Source organism: Podarcis vaucheri (assembly GCF_965113315.1).
Source record: "Podarcis vaucheri genome assembly, chromosome: 2".
Taxonomy (NCBI): Eukaryota; Metazoa; Chordata; class Lepidosauria; order Squamata; family Lacertidae; genus Podarcis; species Podarcis vaucheri.
The window spans coordinates 84,623,341-84,643,761 of NC_138760.1; the positions used below are offsets into that span (position 1 = coordinate 84,623,341).

Sequence of the window (20,421 nt, forward strand, 5' to 3'; positions counted from 1 at the left end):
ATAGGAAGGGAGGCGTTGCTGGGGGTTTTAGGGAGGAAGCAGAGTTGGCAAGTTCCACCTATGAGAACATCCAGTTTGTGGAGCAGGAACCTCTGCTGGATCCAGCTCACTTCCATGAATGGGAGGAGCCCTTCCATTTATAGCAGTAGTTCTCAAAGGCTGTGGCAGGAGAGGGCGGCAGGTGTTGTAGGCAGATTAAAGGACACCCAACATTGCATTTTGGGAATGGTTCATGTTCCTGTGCAGCTGCATTGTTTTCTATTTTCTGGGTGTCCCATGATCATATTATGAAGTAGTTGTGTTCTATGTTATGAATCAATCACTGCTAGGAGTGTTTTCCAATGTATTTCTAATCCATAAAAATATATGGTGTGGTGCGAGTAATTTTTTTATTCTGAAAGTGTGGTCCAGAGAAACCACTGATTTATAGAATGGCAGGTGTGAGTCCAGCTCTGTTGCTGTTGTCCCCTGAATGACGCAAGAAAGGCAATTCCCTGCCTGGGGAACTAATCTAAATTTAGACAAAGGAGAGAAGGGAAAGAAGAGGGGGAGAGGAACAATGAGATCAGATGCTGTGTACTTCAGGAGAAGTGGTGCAAAGGAGATATTCGCACACCCTATGCTTCTGATTAAAATGTGAATGGAGTGACTTGTGTTTTGATAGCAGCAGCCCAAGAGGAGAGCTTTCCAAACTGTACCCCGTCCCCTTTCTGGGCAAAGTAATCACTCCCCCAAAACACCCATTTTTGAAGGTTACCTGCACAGGTGACCAGCCTCATGTTGCCCCAGGTCCTCTCCCCTTTGGTTGGGCCTCCCCCATCCACACATCTGCCAACTCAAATATAGGGATGGTGGTTTTTAAGAGTTTTTATTATAGCATCTTGAAGATTTATTTATATGCCAAGCATAACAGTTGAACTTTGTACCTTGCTCAAAGGTAGTAGGCGAGCTGGGTGCCAAGTTAGTTTTATATTATCTTGTACTCTGCTTATCTCTCCCTTAAACTTCTCTCTCTCTCTCTCTCTCTCTCTCTCTCTCTCTCTCTCTCTCACACACACACACACACACACACACACAGTGCTTTTTTCTTTAAAAAATGTTTAGGGGTACTCTCATTTTGACTCCAGAAAATCAGCATTTTATAGTTCAAATGGGGAAAATAAATACAGTAAATGGACAAAAGTACAAAGATTCACAAAATGTTTAGGGGTATGCGTACCCTTGCATCCCCCCATAAAAAAGCACTGTGTAGATATAGAAATATAAACTTTAGTCATGAGTCTAAAAGAATGACTTTTGGACACCAGTAGAATGATTGTGATTCTTTTTTGGTCATCCGTTTTCACTTGGCGTTTCCTATTTAATGGTCAAAGAACCAGGTCAGAATTTAATCAGCTCTGGCTACATCCATCATGCTCCAGGATTATTCTCTTAGATCATAGTCATTAACAATACAGAAGCATAAGGAAAAAGCACCCCCTCTCTCCCCCCCCTTCCCCAATGCTACTAGTAGTACTAGAAGCTGACGATCTCTGTGGAATAAACATATGTTAATCACAGGCATCTGACGAAGGGGACTGTATTTCATCCAAGCTCATGCCAAAATTGATTGGTTAGTTTTTAAGGTGCCATAAGGTTCTTTGTTGTTTTTGCTGCAAGAGACCAACATGGTCAACCCTCTGGAAATGGTTGCATTTTGCATCATCATCTGTTATGCATTATAAAGTCCATTTCTTGATAAATGGCACAGTGAAACAGAATCTGTCTCTAGACAACTGAAGTTTACACCAGCCATTGCCTATTCTGCATGACCTCCGGCATATAGGTTTTCCTTTATTTCCTCTGTTTGCCCTCCACATTTGCTGACCAAATGAGCTGTGCACTAAGAGCTAAAGCAATTCCTTTTAATCAATGGCCATTTTAAAGTTCAATTCTCCCTCTCTCGGAGCTCTCCCTCCTCCCAGGTTTGTGATCAATTGCATTTAACCTTTAGGCTTCCTCTTTGCCCAGCCTCCTCCCCTCCTCCTCGTGGCAGGGAGAGCAGAACGGAGGAGGGCTAAGTTGTCCAATATGCTAATGTGGATGTATGCTTAGAGCTTGCCCAGAGGCAAGGCTCTAGATAGAACTTGAAACAAGATGTTCACCATTAAAAACAGATCCCCTCTCCTGGGTTTTAATATGTTCCTCATCTTCATTCTGTGGACTTTGCATGCATGCACTGTGAATGAGGGAAATCCTCTGGATTTGCCTTGTTCAGGGCACATGTCCTTCTTCAGCCTTTGTAAGCCACCATCTGCTGCTTCTGTACGCTCTTGTCATCTTGAAGATGGTACTGTGCATTCACAAAATCTCTGAAGATCAGGAAATGTATTACTTTTATTTCCATCCATACCCCACTCTTCTTAGTGTCATTCCATCTCTTTGGATTTTTCTGCAGTGTTACACATTTAAATATGGCTTCCCAGAGGCCTGCACCCTTCTGTCCTCTCCTGTCAGGTGTGGAGAGTCCTCCCCTCCCTTCAGTAACTTCACAGATAAGAATTAATGAGTGGTTGGTAGATTTATAGGCTTTTTATTACAGCATCATGTTGCAAGCACAAATACACAGCTCTCCGCAAGGAGGGCAGTTGGCTACTCTAAACCTTCCTTCTGACTTCTGCAGCATATTGGGCACCAGTGGGAAGTTCCTCCCTCCCTCTGACTCCTTTGCTCTCTGGTACATTCGGATCTCTGAGTCTGTGGTGAGGGGGGGTCCCCCACACTCTCAAGCAGCGTCTCAACTAGCTGCCCCATCCCTTCTGGTTCTCTTGTCATTATCTCAAAACTGGGTAACTCCTCCCTAAGCTGTTCAGCCTCTCTCTCTCTCTGCTTCTGAACATGCTGTGGACAAGGAGGGGGGCGACTCTTCCCCCTTCAGCTCTCCATCGGAAAGAAGCTGTTCTGCCAATGAATGCATTCCCCAGTCCTTGTCTTCAGACCATTCCCTGATATCTGCAGGGCTAACTAGAAGGCTCGGTGTGATAAAAGCGTAGGAAGCCTATTATGATGTGTCTACAGGGCTCTTGTCAGGAGAAATGCTCCCCTTTCTGCCACCATGGCACTTAGTGACAGGAACCCTGGTGAAGAGGTATGCGTCCCCCAAAGTCTACCTGTCAGTTGAATTACTGCTACCACCGTCATTCAGAGACAAGTCAAGCTATGGGAGTAAGGCTATTCCTGCTCTCCCAGTTACAGCCTGTCAGACTGATGGGTTTTTCACTAATATATAGCAGTGCTCAAAGTCATGTAATCTGCATATAAAGAACATGCATTTCCCCTTGTCTTTACTAATGGTTTGGGCATGTTGACAGTTTCAGAGTTTGAGGATCACCATGAAGCCTTGTCGATCAGTAATGAAGCTGAATTGTCAAACAGTTTACCTGGAGATGACCTGGACGAGTGTCTTGCCTATCCTGGAGAGCTCTGCCAACACCTTTGCATCAACACAGTGGGATCCTACAAGTGCTCATGTTTCCCAAGATTTACTCTGCAGGATGATGGACTCAGCTGCAATCCAGGTGAGAAGAAGAAACACTGGGAAAATGTGTATAGGGTCCGACTACAATAGGTTTGCTCTCATATTTAGCTCTCATAATTTGCCAGCTGGGATGCGGGTGGTGCTGTGGTCTAAACCACTGAGCCTCTTGGGCTTGCCGGTCAGAAGGTCGGCGGTTTGAATCCCCGCAATGGGGTGATACCCGTTGCTCGGTCCCAGCTCCTGCCAACCTAGCAGTTCGAAAGCATGCCAAAAAAGTGCAAGTAGATAAATAGGTACCACTCCGGCAGGAAGGTAAACGGCGTTTCCATGTGCTGCTCTGGTTTCGATATTCCATTGCACCAGAAGCGGCTTAGTCATGCTGGCCACATGACTCAGAAAATCTGTCTGCGGACAAACACTGGCTCCCTCGGCCTGTAAAGCGAGATGAGTGCCGCAACCCCAGAGTTGTCTGCGACTGGATTTAACTGCCAGGGGTCCTTTACCTTTACCTTTTAATTTGCCAGCACACATGTACATATGCACCAGCTGTTACTGTAATCATCATCATCATCAACAACATCATCATTTTTAATTTATATACCGTCTTTCTATCTTTCAATACTCAAGGTGGTTTGCAAGCTGAAGAAACAAAAAATGTACATCTTATAACAATCTAATGCAATACAAAAATGTGATAATAAAACATAACTTTAAAATAAGCAAAGTACATCAAAAAAGTAACATTCAACAATCATTAGAATAGTATAAAATAATAATATCAGCATATAAAAGTTAAACAGAAATTCAACCTTAACAGTTACGATAAATAATTTCTAAACTATAATCAATAAAACAACGGCTAGCCACAGTACATAAAATAATACAATAGAAATTGAGAAGCAGAGACTAGAGGTTGGAGCAAGGCAGGTGGAAGAAAGCCTTGCCTGATGAAGCCTCTCCCCTCACAGATCTTCCTCCAGGCACAGCTTCCTTATGAGGAGTCCCAGGGCCAGGGGGTGGGGTAAGGCAGGTGGAAGGAGGCCTACTGTAATGATCTTCAACCAAATGTATGAAATGCGCCCATAGAAGAGTCTTGTGTGTGAGGTACTATGAAACCTTTATCTGTGCAGGCTGATATGTGATGGCTCTTTCACATGTGCCGGCCATCACATGAAAGGTGTGTGGGGATGCCCTGTACACCCAGTGTCTTCCAACCCCAACAGAAAAGGTGCTCATCCAGCACAGCAAACAGCTATTGGGCTGGCTGAAGAGAGTATGGTTTCCCTGGGTATGGTGGCACATGAGAATCACTCGAGAGGAGGGATCGTTGGCAAATGACTAAGGTCTCATGAGACATCAAATATGCATTGGAGGTATATTTAGCCTTATTGAAGGCTTCTTCATTGGGGGTGTGAATTTGACAATGGCAGTAGCTTGTTTAGCTGCAGTAGTATGCATGGGGGTGCTCCAGGCTCCAGAGGATTAAATTCCTCAGCAAGCATAACTCCAGGGGCTTCTGCGGGAATGGGAGGCCAATAAGATTTCCTCATCCAGGGTTCCCAAAATACTTGGTGCCACAACAGTCCTTGATTACAGCTCAGGTTGATTCAAAAATCTTTTCGCTTGTACTGCTTCCAGTCTTACATTTTCTTTTCCAAAAGTTATTCCAGTCATTTATTTTCTTCTTGCCAAAAAACCCTTATGTTTTCCTCTCCACCCTCCCTTTCTCTTTCTTATTCTCCCTTTGCAAAACTCCAACAGAATCACTACAAAAAAGTCGTGATTTTTCTTAGAAAAAAATCGTGTTTCATTAGCTTTTCAGGAGGATAACCAGCAGGATTTAGGTGCAGTCCCTCCAGCAGTGATGCTGCATTCATAAAAAACATGTGTTGCAGCATTGTGGTTCAGATTTTTGTGCTTACTCTGTCCACTGTTGGGAAACAATTTTTTCATTCAAATATTTGCGGTGTGTAATTTCCTCACCCATCACCAATAATAAGAATGTGGTTGGAAGGTGGGGGTTGGGCAGAGATGTGGAAAGTACAATTAACTTTCAATTTGTTTAATTTGTATAGACAGTCCTAATTAGGAAACCATGACTATATGAACCTCTCTCCCTCCTTGTGGGATGTGGGCATTCTCTTTGACTAGAACTGCGTCATGTTATCCTGCCTTTTCATTGTGCTTCATCCTCACTAGAGCTTTCGGACTTCTTAACTACTTGGCAAACTTGATTGAAAATCCTCTTATAGTAACAACAGCCCCACATTTTCACAATCAGACATATAGATCATATCCATGGATGGAAGCAAGTCACAGCTTTAAATCTATAGCAGGGAGCAGAGTCGTATTCTGTATGAAACCAGACACACACTTAATTAAAGTGAAACAGTTCACATTTCTATGACAAATAGAAGTAACTAAATCAAAATATGAAACTCATCCAGGCTCTGCCCCACAACCACCTCTTGTTATCTTTTTAGCAGATGCTGTTCTTACTGTTTTGCAAACAAAACTAAATTGCAGCAAGAGATCCAATGTATCAAATACAGTTTTCATACTTGTAAGCTGCCCTCTAAATGTCAAATAGGACAACTTGATTTATACAAATCATATCAATTATTCTTGTGGACTTACACTGCAATTCCTTCTCTTAGTGATGACTAGCTATTCATAGTCATCTATGTCTAATATATGTGTATGCTTTCAAATAGAAGAAAAATACACTTTTGAGATGCTAAAACATGGGTAGCATCCACCCAAAGTTAAGAACCTTGATTAACAGTTGTAAATGGAAGAGGTTTAATCACTTCCTGGATAACTCCAAATAACTCAATGAGACTTTCCAGTGCTCCCCTTCAAATGGACCGTACCCATCATTTGATCAGAAAACAAATTTGTCAGCATCCATAATGACAAATATCTTCAAAATATCATTACACATCACAAATGTATCCTTACATTTTATTTTTGTATCTTTACAAATAATTGTTTATCCCTCCCTTCTCAAATACGACTGTAGTTGTCTTTAGCCAATTTTCAATGAGCAGGCGAGGAACGGCTGAAGCTTCACCCACTGGTGTGGATCGCAAGCAATGGAACAACTGTGAATATGATTACTGAAAAAGAAAGAGTGTGTGGGACCTTACATACCAAACAAAGCGAAATTGGACCTAAACAATCCATTTATGATATCAGCTCTCTGTCTGGAAGCATTCTGTGTTTTCTTATAAGCCACAAATAATAGTTTAGTTACTGTTCATGTCCCTGTGGCTACTGAGATATATGAAGCAAATTAAAGTTGATTTCCTCCATTTTTATATAATATAAATGTATAGATTTTGAAGAAGATGGACCAAATACTGCCTTACAGGACAAAGCCACTATTGCTCCAGAAGCCTTGAATATCCAGCCCGCAACCATCAACGAAGAGGAAGAGAAGTGTAAAGGTATGTCTAAATAGGCAAGGTGGAGACATGAGATGGTTTTTACAAGTCTGCAATACATTCAAAAGCATCTTCGGCTGTTTTGATTTCAACACACGTCCACACATTGCTTGCCTCCAGTATTAGCCTGAAGAGAGCGAGAGACGGACAGAATCTCAGAAGGTAACGTGCTGAGGTAATTTGAGGTTAGCTTCTGAATTCAAGGTTATTTCATGCTATCTATTTAGGGCTGTTGAGGCAACACAGCTGTACATGGTAATTTCAAATGCACAGATGAGAATGAATGACACAGGTGTGTTTGCCTATAAAAGAAGGCTTGTACATAGTGATTAAGGTTACGAGAATAGATTGTTTGTTTCCACATTTTACATCCTGGTGCAATGACAGGGGTTATAATTAGAGGAAGAAATTCTTGGGACTTGGAAGGAATTTTGCTTTGCACAGGAGTTTCATGCATTTTTCAAACACTGTGTTTCCTAGATAATGGTCCCTGCAAGCACATATGTAATACTTTGGAAGGGGCCGTTGTGTGCTCTTGCTCACCTGGATATGCTCTGATGTCAGACGGGGTTTCGTGTGAAGGTACGTGAATGCTGAAATTCTATCTACTCTGTTTCATACATGGAAATGTATCAGGGAAGCTTCCTAGCAGCTTGTTGGCAAGAGTGGTTCATGAGAACATTAGCTAACTGGTGCAGGCCATGACACAAGACATGTTGGGCAGCCCAGTTGCTCAGTTCATTGATGTTGTTGGAGGCAAGTCGCAAACATGGATGGCCTGTTTTATACATCATGCTAAATAGCTGTTGGGTGAAGGGTTGTGGATGATCTCTCTCTCTCTCTCTCTCTCTCTCTCTCTCTGTGTGTGTGTGTATATTCCCCCCTCCCCAGTTTTCTCTTTCTGTGGCATCTTTTCCCCACCTTTTCTCCCCTCTATGAAATTAGGGTGAACCCCATATGTGGCTGTGAGGCCACAGGCTTTGCAGCCCTGCTTTAAAATCTGATGTATAAAACTGCCATTCATTATTTTCTGTGCCCTATGAAGCCCGCACTCCCACTGATGTTGTCATGCACCTAAGTTAATTTTCTGTCTTAGAGATACATATCACTGGGTGGAAAATTAATTAATTTAAGTGCCAATTAAGAGTCAAACACCTCCTTCATTGCCTTCCTCATGATCAGACCAAAGCTCTCATTTCTGCCCATGTCCTAAGTGCTGGTGTATGACCCACAGTGTGAAAACTGCATTGAAAGCCTCCTGTGGTTGCTTCTTTTACGCAAGAAGGTCTTGCTTAAGCAAGAGCATACCACAGGAATTGGGGCATTTCCTTCATGCCACCGCAAACTAAAAGAGAGCGAGCGAGCGATTTGATAGTATGGAGAAAACATTCTGTTTCTCGCAGTAAAATGAATAGGAAACCACTCTGGCTGAGGGCCAATGAAAGTCACTTAAAGACTGTCATATGTGCTACTCTTGGGCAATGACTTTGCCATTCAGTTCAATATGTCAGAGATAGTATTGTGCAAAGCGGCCTCACATGTGTATTGTGTGACTAGTCTGCTAGAACTAATAGCAGAAGCAAATATGTTTCTGTTGGGAAGGACCTTCCTCACCCTCATGACTTCAGTGTTTCACCTTCTGCCTCTTTGGCATGTAAGAAGTAAGAGAAAGCACCACTAAATCCAAGGAAGCTGAAGGAGAAGTTTGCAGAAGCAACCCATAGAGACTGAAGTCAACAGCGCAAAAGGGCCCAGCTGAAGATCCAGAGACCTTCAATTCTTGAATGAGTTCAACGATTTGAAAATTTAGCACAAGGAAATTATAGCACCATAACTCAGGCACATTGTTAATTAGATCGTTTCAGTGTGGAACAAATGTTATTTCATCCCCGGAGTAATTCTAATACAATTTTGTTTTTCCCCTCCCTTTTGACTGCAATGTGTTGATAAAGACCTGGATGAGTGCCTTACAGGTATTCACAGTTGCTCCAGAAGACAATTATGTGTGAACACATGGGGATCATTCTACTGTGTCAACCACAGTGTTATCTGTGCAGAGGGCTTTGTACTCAACATGCATAGAAAATGTGTTGGTAAGAGGATATGATAGGTGGCACCATAATTCTTCATGCTACGCAATGTGCTCAGCTTCATATCTTGGGTGCTATAATCCTCCCTTCCCTCTCTGTATTTAAGTCCATGAAAAGACATGCCCTGTTATCTGGGTTGTGTTTAACATTGTCCATTTTCTGTTGCCTGGCTTTTGCCCAAGCAAAATCTCTATATAGTCCTAAACATCCATAGCTGTGATGGCTCCATTCTGGTAGAGGAGAGGCAACCATTTCAATCACCTACCTTTGTATGAACATGATAACATCTGTGGCTTTTGTCTTGTTATATCAGCTTCATGTATTTGTCTCATGACCACAGTGAAAGACAGTGCAACCAGGAAGGACTGTGGGGAGAGAAGAAGGAACTGGGAGGAACTGAAATGGTTATATTTTACCCATCCCTAATAGGAAGCCATGGAGCTGCAAAGTCCATGGTGGGCCAGTGAGCCAGTGGAAGGATTTGCCAAACCTGGGCTGCGTTGCTGTCCTTTATGCCACTTTGATAGCATCCTGAAAATTCACGTTACCCTCAGCTGGTTCCACTCTAAGCCTACATTTGAATACAGTTGAAACCAGAGCTTTTTTTCAGCCGGAACTCACCGGAACTCAGTTCCAGCACCTCTAAGGTGGGCGCCATTACCATTATAATAGGCGTTCATGGTGAGTTCTGGCACCTCTTTTTTATATAGAAAAATAGCACTGGTTGTAACTGATGCCAATATTCCTTATTAGTGTGAGATGTACAGGGGCGCCGACTTATAAAAAATATTGGGGGAGCCCATGAATAATAAATAATGAATAATAAATGAAAGCTCATGAATAATAAATAAGCTCATGAATATGCAAATAAAGTGGTGCCGCCTCCTCGTGAGCGAATAGGGGAGAGCGTGCTGCGCCTATTAATCAGCTCCGAAGGAAATTGGGTGGAGCTTTTGCTCGGGAGGGAGGGCAGGAGGCATGCAGCCCGACCCTGTGCATTTTGGGCTGGGGGAGGGGCGGCGATGGCGCTCTGCTGGAGGGGCGCCCGAGATTATTGGGGGGGCAGAGCCCCCCCAAATGAATTTTTGAGGGGGCTCGGGCCCCCTCAGGCCCCATGGAGTCGGCGCCTATGGAGATGTAATGCATACAATTTTAACACATACCAAAAGGTGGCTGTTCTTTCACAACGAGACATGCCCCTCCTAGTTAAGTTTTGTCTGAGCTATACTACAGCACAAATGGTTCTAGATAAATGTTGTTTCTGACACATATTCCATATGCACGTGTTTCCTGTCTTTGCATTTGATTTTGCTGTACGTGTGGTACATGGAGTACTCATTTGCCGTTATTAACATTTTCTTGACTTTTTAAGGAGGCAGGGAAAACCACAGATATATGATGGTTTCTAATTTATTGAGTTGCTGTCCCTTGAAAGAACCATAAAGAATCCTTGGCCAGCTCAACTGCTTTCGTGCTCCGTCTTGAACTATTTTGGAGAAAAATGTAAATGATTTTGAACTTAATGCCTGCAGATTATACATTTCTAATGTCTGAAGTTGTTAATAACATCAGTATGTGTAAACTTACCAGTAAGGGAGCCATCTTCTCTGGTTCCAAAATGGATAACTTAAGAAGAATATTGTCTCTTGAATTTCCTGTAGTTAAATAATGAAAGATTGAAATTCCAGCTGCATTCCTAAGTGGGTTTCCAGAATTTCTGATAGTCAGACATGCTGTAAAAGTCACTGTCTATTAATGCAGCATAGAGACACCTCTTTGGTGTTGTTCCATGAATACGAACTGCATTTTTTTCTCTCCTAAAAGTTTCATGTTTACCACAAAAAAAGGATTCACTGCCCTAGTTCACACAACACAGTAAGCTCCTCTCCAGCATTTTTTATTCCCACTCCTTGGTCGCAACTTGTTGTGAGTAGTGAGCATAAGTTTGGACAACACACTAAGCCAAACTTTGATTTAGTTCGCTGTGCAATTGGAATATAGAGGATGGGAAGAGCAAAGCAGCTGTGAGCCTGCCTCTGAGGTCCTGCACATTTGCACAATCCTGGAAAGCCATACATCCCAGCTGCACTATACATATACGATAGTAGAAGATCACTTTAAACAGTCCCGGGCTTTACCCAAAGTATCCTGGAAACTGTAGTTTGTTAAAGGTGCTGAGAGTTGTTAGGAGACCCCTATTTCCCTAACAGAGCTACAATTCTCAGAGTGGTTTAATAGTCAGTTCTTCTACAAACATTGGGAACTTTAGCTCTGCATGTTTATCCCAAGGAAAACCTGGTGACCCAGTTTGGATGTCTAGGCAGCAATCTTTGGGTAGCACCCTTCAACACCACCCCCACCACCCCCTGTATATGGCCACAACAGCATCTATTTAAGCTAACGAGCAACAGGAACAAGAGACTGGTAGCAAACAAAACCCAAATTCCTCCCAAGGTCTAGATGTGTTAATGAAAATCATTTGGCTGTACTTATGGTTAATTTGAAGATGCGGCCGGTAAGGTGGTGTTCCTTTTGTGCTACATCAAGATGCAAAAATGTAATAGGTTGCAACATAAACTGTCCATCGGTTTATGTTCTTATAAATTCTTTCAACCAACAGGTGGCAGCAAAAAGAATGCTGTAGATCCTTTTGGTCTCTGCCACTTTAGCCAAGAGGAAGTGCAAGCAAGATCCCAGCTACAAGTGTGGCCCACAAACCTCTCACCCTAGTAGTGGTTTCAGGCAGGAAGGACTTACAGTACTGGTGACTTCTGCCAAAGGGGATCTCAGGAAGGTTAGCAAACCACTGTGTTTAGCATTCAGCTCAGCAATGTTTCAATGTACAGACTTAGTTGTGACTGAGTCTGTTTTTCTATACAGGTCTACACTTCCCTTTTATACTCCTTAACCGTTGATCAGTTTCATTAACCAACCTTGAGTTTTAGCGTCATGGGTGTTTTTTGTGTGGGATGGCAGATTCCCTGTGTTCCTGGATGGGAATGCCGAGCTCAGTCATGAACACCTGAGGCCCTCCCCAAACTACCCTTTGCTTACTGGTGGTAGTCAGCTCTGTGCTCTGCAGAGCCTCAAATGACTGAGAAGCTGGCAGGAACAGCAGAGGCTGATGCATCACATCACAAGTGTGCAGAAGTGACTCATTGGGTGGGGCAGGTGGGTCGCTATTACTTGCTGGGAGGGAGAGAGGCAAGGTGGTGGGGAGGTTGGCATGGTGCTAGTGTTGCCATTCCATAGCTCCTGCTTACGAGTTTGCACAGCACTGATCTTCCTGTGGCCTCACCACTTTCCCTTTCTCTCTGGGTAAGCAACAGTGGCCTACCTGCCAGGAAACTAGCATAGTGGATCCACCTCCATCTGCCAAGCTGCTTCTGCAAGTTTGCGTACATGGATACTTGCCAAGAAATGACTGCAGACAGTCGTTTTGTGATGGATAGACTGGCTAGGAGTCCACCCTTGAAGGATGGCCAATGGAGTAAAATCAAGCAGTTTACAGTGGGAGTCTTGCAAGCTCTCAGAAAATCTTTGACTCATGTCATTGCAGCAACTTTTTCTAAAGCTACCCAAATATTCACGGAAGGCAATGATGAAATGTAGCAGATATTAGAAAAGTAATTCATCTAAAAAGCACGAAAGATTCCATTAAAATCCCCACTCAGGTTTCAGTATATTAATGCAACCATATGCTGTACATATTTGGAAAGCTGACTCTGAACTGAACATGAGAGGACTTGTTAACGTTGTTGCTTGTTGTAAAAAAACCAACAAAAGGCAGGATCAGCTGAACATTTCCGTGATAACTGGGAGGATACTTCAAGGAGATTTTTAGGCCACGTATTTTAGGAGTGTTGAAGATATGCTATGCAGAAGATATATTCAGAAGCACCCCCCACTGAGTTTCTTTGGGCTCACTCCTAAGTAAGTATCTTGAGGATTACAGCCTTTGTATTCTGAGATATGCTAACTTGGAAGTAAGTCTCATTGAGTAAACATCAGTAGAATTGGGCCACAAGTAAACTTTTCTGTGAATGTTTCCTTAGACTCAGTGAGTTATTTAATTTTTGTTGGCATTCATCAAATTTCATGATTTCACATTACAAATAAGACAATGTTGAAAATATTTGTTTCGCAGTGTGATTCAGTTTGTTTCCAGACAGGTCAGTATTTCCCACAGAATATAGATTGCATTTTCTTCTCTCAACTAAGTTTTCACATTCAACTGAAATCAATCAGCATGCAAGTCAAACCTGTGAAATTTATTTCACTGGTATAAATTCCAGGGAGGGAGCTATTTATACATCTTGGAGAAGGTGAAAATAATTGGAGTCTTCTCTGTTTTCATGTTTCCATATCATTCTAGTTTTAATTAAATGTTCAAGGTCGCTTAGGGATTCCAATTACATTATGTTTCCTTCCATCTTTAATCTCTGACAGCTTTTTGAGAACCATTGAGAGTTGGAAGAGGCCTTGTACACCATCTCTCAGCCCCTTTGCTTGATACAGGAAATGGAGAGAGCAAGAGCATACCCTGCTCCTCTCCCAACAGATGACTTCCCAACCTCAGCTTGGAAACTTTAGTGAGTGTCCAATGAGGACATTGGATTGGAAGTTTAGTTCTTTATAAGCACAGTGCTCTATTACAACAGCTGCTAAGGTGCAAGAATCACATGCACTGTTGTTGTTGTTTAGTCGTTTAGTTGTGTCCGACTCTTCGTGACCCCATGGACCAGAGCACGCCAGGCACTCCTGTCTTCCACTGCCTCCCGCAGTTTGGTCAGAAATCACATGCACATCTCCTGTTAAATAGCTGGACCTGGAGCAAATGTGCATCATGCCTCCATCAGCACATTTAAACCCCACCTTCTGATGTAGTGTGTGCAAGCAACCGGTGGCTTCTCCTGTGCAGCAGCAGAGTAGAGGTCAGAGGAAATTCTAACAGCCCAGTTCTCTTTGAGGCTATGTCTTCCATCTCTATGCATTCCTGCACTTCTTCTCCTGCCTCCTTTTCTCCCATCCCTGACCACCCGAACCCTGCCTCACAGGTGGCGTAGAAACCCAGAAATCACTGGCCCCTTCCCCTGGATCATCCTCCTGTTCCTCTTCGCACCCTTTGGCCCCCTTCCTGTCCCTGACAGTGAGAGAGAGGCAATTTGTTTTGTTGACAAACAGCTCTCATAATTGAGAAGTTTCTCATAATGTACAGCTGAAATCCACCCTCCTATTCCTTGAGGAGTCATCTGGAGAGTTGGAGTGTGCTGTCACCTCTGTGCAGACGACACTCAGTTCGATCTCTCCTTTCCATCTTCATCAGAAGATGTTGTGAAAGTGCTGGAACAGTGTCTGGAGTCTTTGTCCTCTTCTATATGAAGGCCTTCAGGTATTCTCCCTCAGCCTTCTCTTCACCAGGCTAAACATACCCAGGATCTTCAGACTTCTCTCATATGACTTATTTCCCATACCACCAACCAACTTCATTGGACAGGATTCAGCTAACTTAGTCCTGCTATCAGAAGCCCATGCAAGCTCTTCTGTTAGTTCAACGGTACTTTCGCCCCCTCTTCTCCTCCCACACCTTGCCCTTCCCCAAATTGTCTCAGGGAATCTGAGAACCTCTAGATCAGGTCATTATCATCATCACACTGTTGATTCATCTCTCAGCTAGTGATTAACTGCAATCCTCAGATCATTTTCACATGCAGTACTGCCAAGTCAGGTATTCTTCCATTATATTACTTTACTGTAATACAATGTACTGTAGAACATCTGTCTTGTATGCAGAAGGCCCCAGGTTCAGTCCCTGGCATCTCCAGGTAGGGCTAGAAGAGACTCCTGACTGATGCCATAGAGAGCCACTGCTAGTCAGTGAAGGCAATTCTAAGCTAGATGGACCATTGGTCTGACTCAGTATCTGGCTGCTTTTATAATGGCTGTCAGCCTGGCTTATTCTGTGGCTCCCAGTAGGATTTCTACACCCTTTCTGCCTTTGACATTTTAAAAAAATCCCCTGATTTATTTTTGAGATGCATCATTCTTGCTTATGAGACGTAAGTGGCTTGTTGGTTGTATTTCTATCACATAAAGTGTGTATATTACGGATGGACGGTCTGGTTGAGGATATTTTTATTTCAGGATTTATTTTATCTGAACACATTGCTAGTGTAGTTGCTCTTTTCCCAAGAGGACTGGATTCTAGTGGGGTGTACCTCAAACGATGAGGCGAATTGGGGTGATTCAGGGAAAGGTCTCACATTTCTGAGTAGGATTGTGCCATTGACAACAACAACAACAACAACAACAATTATATTATTTATACCCCACCCATCTGGCTGGGTTGCCAGACATTTCAAGGTAAATCAGGGACTACCTAAGCTTTTGGGTGGGTCTGTGGCTTCAGCTGTCTGAAGAATGCATGGCCATAATGTTTCTGAGAAACAAAACCAAGCTGGGGTAATGGTCCATGCTGCTAGAGTTACATTTCCCCACCCCAGACTTTCAGGGATATTTTTTTCACCACTCACTTCTCCGGTGGAAATAAATATGGAATTATATCTCTTCCAGGGAAAAGATGCTGTATTTCCCAAAATCCATGAGAGGCAGAAGACCACCCACCACCACCAAACCTTGGAGTAACAGGGTCCCAGCTGGGTGGTGACATTTCCCCCATCTCAGTCTTTCCATATTCTTTCCCCACCTGTCCCAAATTCTGTTGTATCCACACCAAAATGTTCTTTGCTGCTGGGAGAACCACTGCAACTATCATTCTGAATTTGACAGCCTCAGAAGGGATGGCCATGCCTGCAAAATGCACCAATTTGGCTAGAAAACAAAAAAGTTACAGATTTTCCTTTGTTTAAAGATTTTTTTTTTAAAATGTGTCCTGCCTGAAAATCTCCAGATATACTCAACCTGCACTGGGCAGGCTTAATTCATTTGTGGAGGAGGGAGGCTCATGTTCCTGTAAATTTCATCCACTTTGGCCAAAAAGGGAGAAAGCTATGCATATTTTTAAGATTCTCTATTATAGCAAATGGGGGACACAGAACTTCATTTTAATTTGGCTCAGAAGCTGAATCACAGATCAAAATGGAGACAGCATGGACACCACACCCACACAGGAAATCTTGGGACCTGTGAACACTCCTAGCGAACACTGCCTTCCGTAAGATCTGGTGAATAAGTCGATATACAACTGGTTGAGGATATGGAACTGATTGAGGATATGGCTATATTAGGAATTCCTGGACCTTCTCACAAAACAAGTGAAGGGATTTCACTCTGCTACAGCCTCTTGCTATGTATGTCCCTGTCACCATTACTATACCCAGTAGCATACAGTGCCTTCCCTCTGGCTGAGATGCTGCTGCATACCAAGATGGAGAAAAGAAGAAGTGAACTAGTGGTGTGGTCAGCATGGTGCAAATGCACCAGTGGAACCAATCTAGTGCTCTTGCCAGAACATCTGCTGTACCCCAGCCTTGCTGCTTCCTCACTCCTCCCCCTCTCTGTCCTAGTTTGCAGCAGTAACTCAGCCACAGGGAGGTCAGATGAACACAGCTCCACCACAACATCTGTTACGGACTATATCTGTATTACTGTCACAGTCGAATTGGAAATGGCAAGAATCAGCTTCTGGCTTAAATCCTAGGACCTCCACAACTAGTCTTACTTAAGTGCTGGCACAGATACCTGTCCTTCTTTGTGGTTCTTACTCCTGGTTGCTTTGTTGTTCTACTCATGTTTGTCCTTTGTGCCCTGTTGCACCTAAGTGGTTTAATCTCTCTGAAAATGTTTTAATGAACATGAAATCTAAATTATATGTGCTGTCTTAACTGGGGTCATCCTGCGCATGAGATGTAAAGCTTTCCATCAAAGCCTTCCTAACTTCTGTGTCTAATCAATTCTTTCCACTGTGACCTTGATGAATGCATCATTCAGTGCAAAAGCAAAAGAAGAAATATGTCTCATAACTCTACCTATAAAATGAAAGTGTTTTAAGCTCCTCTACCTTGGCAGGAAACTCTGGAAATAGCACCATGTAAACCTTTCCTTTTGGACAAAATAACTTCTACTAAATCTTTTAAGATGTTTGGTTTCCTGTAGTGAACTTAAAAGAGGTAAGTTCTTTGGTGTGTGCTATACTGACATCTGTTTCCTCTCATAGATATTAATGAATGTATAACAGACGCTCATACCTGCAAGAGAGGGGAGCACTGTGTTAACACAATTGGATCCTTTACATGTCTTCAGCAACTCAACTGCGAATCAGGTTATGAGCTGAAGGATGGTGAATGTGTTGGTGAGTTTACTTATTTTAGTATGAGTGGTGATTTGTGTGCTGGGGGTAGTATATTTTTAATTTTCAAAATAAATATAAGCACAACACACTATAACAACAACCTAAATGCAATGAGCCCGGGACTGCAGGCAGCTCTGTGCAACCCTCGGAGCCGGTCTCCCGAGGGTTGCACAGAGCTTCCTGAAGCCTGCATTCACCCCATAGGACGCACACACATTTCCCCTTCATTTTTGGAGGGGGAAAAGTGCGTCCTATAGGGCGAAAAATACGGTAATTGTCAAGGAAACTCTCTAACTTTGAATTGCTTACAGACACTCCAGTTTATGTTAGCTGGTTTCAAATATTTGTCATCATTACCATTTACAGATGCTTATGAATTTAACAGTGTTAGGGGTGGGGTGAAGCCCCTGATTTTAGCAAACTGATACATAAAATTGTTGCCATAAAATTGAATGGGAGACGACCTAGGAACACTGAGTTGCATTCAACTAAGCCCTACTCAGAGTAGACCCATTGAAATTAATGAATCTTAAGTTAATCATGTCCATTAACCTCAATGGATCTACTCTGAGTAGGACTAGCATGGAAGACTACCCCCTGTACATGCTACCTTGAGCAGGAAATTGATGTGATGGATAAATTAATTTTAATTACGAACTTGGCTGTGAAATTTTCTTTCATTTGGTAGGCGACTGGACCTGCTGCATGGTGGGAAATGGCTTGCAGTGTGACCTGCCGAGGAACATCTCTCCACACATAGTCTATGTAGCATCTTATGCCAAATTTAATATGCTAGTTCATTTGAAAACTAATGTATTAAAAATCACAAAACAGGTGCCTAAGTGGCCCTCAGATGGATGACCGGCCTCTAGGCCTATAATTCAAGTGCCCCTATAATAAGTAATGCCTGATTACTTGCTGTCATTTCCATGCATTTGCATGTGGTGTAGATGCATCTTTATTATTTTTAAGATGCTTCATCCTGTTTTCTTGGCAGAATGACTAGGCAATGTGGGCAACATTTGAAAGAGTGTAACATATGAGTCTGATACTTAACAGCAGGAGACATCTGTCTTTGGATTTCTTCATCCATGAATTTTGCTACAGATTGGAATTGTTGGCAGCCCGAGTTGGTTTTCTTTCCGTAAATATTCTTCAGATGGCTTATCTGACATGAAATGAAGATGCATGTTGTGTTTTAGAATATTTAATAAGAAAAGGTTAGCCACCATATAGGCTGTGTGAATTTTGCTCTGCAGTTACACATCCGTAATACACAGAGTAATATATTCTCCTGTTAAGTTGGATTAGTTAATAAAGGAATGCCATAAATGATCTTAGATTAAATTGTGATGCTGTACAATATTGCAGCTTCGCATTGTAGAGTCACCCTCTAAAAACTTCTTTTGAGCTAATCTACATTAATGAACAAATGGAAGACATCAGAGAAGCCAAGACAACAAAATTAGGAAAGCTATCACTAGATTAATCCACTTTTACTTTTTAATTTCCTTTAAGACATTGATGAATGTGAACGAGGAACTCACAGCTGCAAGATAAACTTTGTATGTCAAAATACAAAAGGATCATTCTATTGTGAATCAAAGCAGCGGTGCATGGATGGATTTTTACAAGATCCAGAGGGTAACTGTGTTGGTGAGTTCAACTCGAACAATATAGTTGTAGATGAATGAGCTCCCCATACTCTTATATTACCCATAATTGTTCAAGTTTAATGGTCTTTCAAATTTTACTGTTCTCCCCCTAAAACCTATCTCACTTTTTAAATTTTTTTATTATTAAAAAAGGATTAGATTTACATAGCGTTAAATATAGAAACGTTGGCTTTATAGAATTCCAGCAACCTAGAATTTCTTGAATAATAAATCAAAACCAAATGAATAGGAAAGAAATGACAGCTGGAAGATGGCTCCCTGATTAATTTACTAGCTGAAAGCTTAATGTATATTCTCGTCCACAGATATTAATGAATGTACATCACTTACGGAGCCGTGTAAGGCTGGATTCAACTGCATCAATACTGTTGGGTCTTATACTTGTCAGAGGAACCTCTTAATATGTAGCAGAGGGTATCATTCGAGTGAAGATGGAGCCAGATGTGTCGGTAAGACAGACTAAGTAACCTGGCTAATTTTGCTGGATATCCCCCATCCTTAAATGCCAATAATTACATTCAAATAGGGGGTTTGTTTGTTTGTTGACAGTTTTCTATACATATGCACATCCCAGATTCCCCTAACACATAGAAGTGTTTGTTGCAAACAATGTTTAAAGCTGGTGACGACTTGTTTAAACACTTTTTAAAGTTTAAACCATTTCCCCCCCCTCCAAACCGCGGAGGTGATGCAGGCCCTCTCCTGGCTACTTTCCCCACAAGGCTTTGTTCTGAGGAATGAACCTCCTTCGCCTTTCCTCAGAACAAGGTGGAGGTAGCAGTGGAGACTGTAGCCTGCTGGGTGGTGGTTGTTGGTGCAGCAGCAGCAAGAGATCTGAACAATAATGAAGCAAAGGCCCTTGGGGGGGGTGTCAGTTTTGCCATACTCACTGCCTGCAGCGGTTGTCTCATTCTGCCTCATGTGCAAGCCATCCCTGCACATTGCTCTTGGAGACATTTCCACCTCCACTGCCAAGCACGCCACTCAATCCTGTCAATCCAGACCATTGCTCAGAGGTGTCCTCTCTTTCCTGCCTCTGCCCAACTGCAATTCATTTAGAAATTTGGCAAGTACAGAGGTCAGCCTTGTGGCACACTCAATGAAAGCACTGCGCCTCTCTCTAGAGACAGGTAAGTGATGCACCTCTGCTTAGAGTCTAAATGTTCTACTGTGTGTTCTTTTTTTAAAAGGGAGGAACATAAACAACAGAACCAGGAGATTTTGTGGTTCGACTTTTCTCTCCTTTTTTCATAAGAGGCATCTTTCTGGATAATTAGCTTTCAGATTGGATTAACATATGGTAATATAAATAGATCATCTGGACAAGCCTCCGCAGCAAAACTGAGTCTGTGTGGTTGCTTTCTTTTGTTTAGAAAATTCA

At 42.5% G+C, this 20,421-nt stretch overlaps 1 protein-coding gene across 1 annotated transcript in view; it reads left to right on the plus strand.

Moving 5' to 3' along the window:
- Positions 1-20,421, plus strand: part of FBLN2 (fibulin 2) — a 115,379-nt gene that overhangs the window by 79,924 nt on the left and 15,034 nt on the right. Inside the window, 7 exon segments of the mRNA XM_082211854.1 lie at positions 3,351-3,557; positions 6,856-6,966; positions 7,444-7,545; positions 8,916-9,056; positions 17,230-17,364; positions 18,883-19,020; positions 19,346-19,489. Coding sequence (XP_082067980.1) covers positions 3,351-3,557; positions 6,856-6,966; positions 7,444-7,545; positions 8,916-9,056; positions 17,230-17,364; positions 18,883-19,020; positions 19,346-19,489 — 978 coding nt within the window.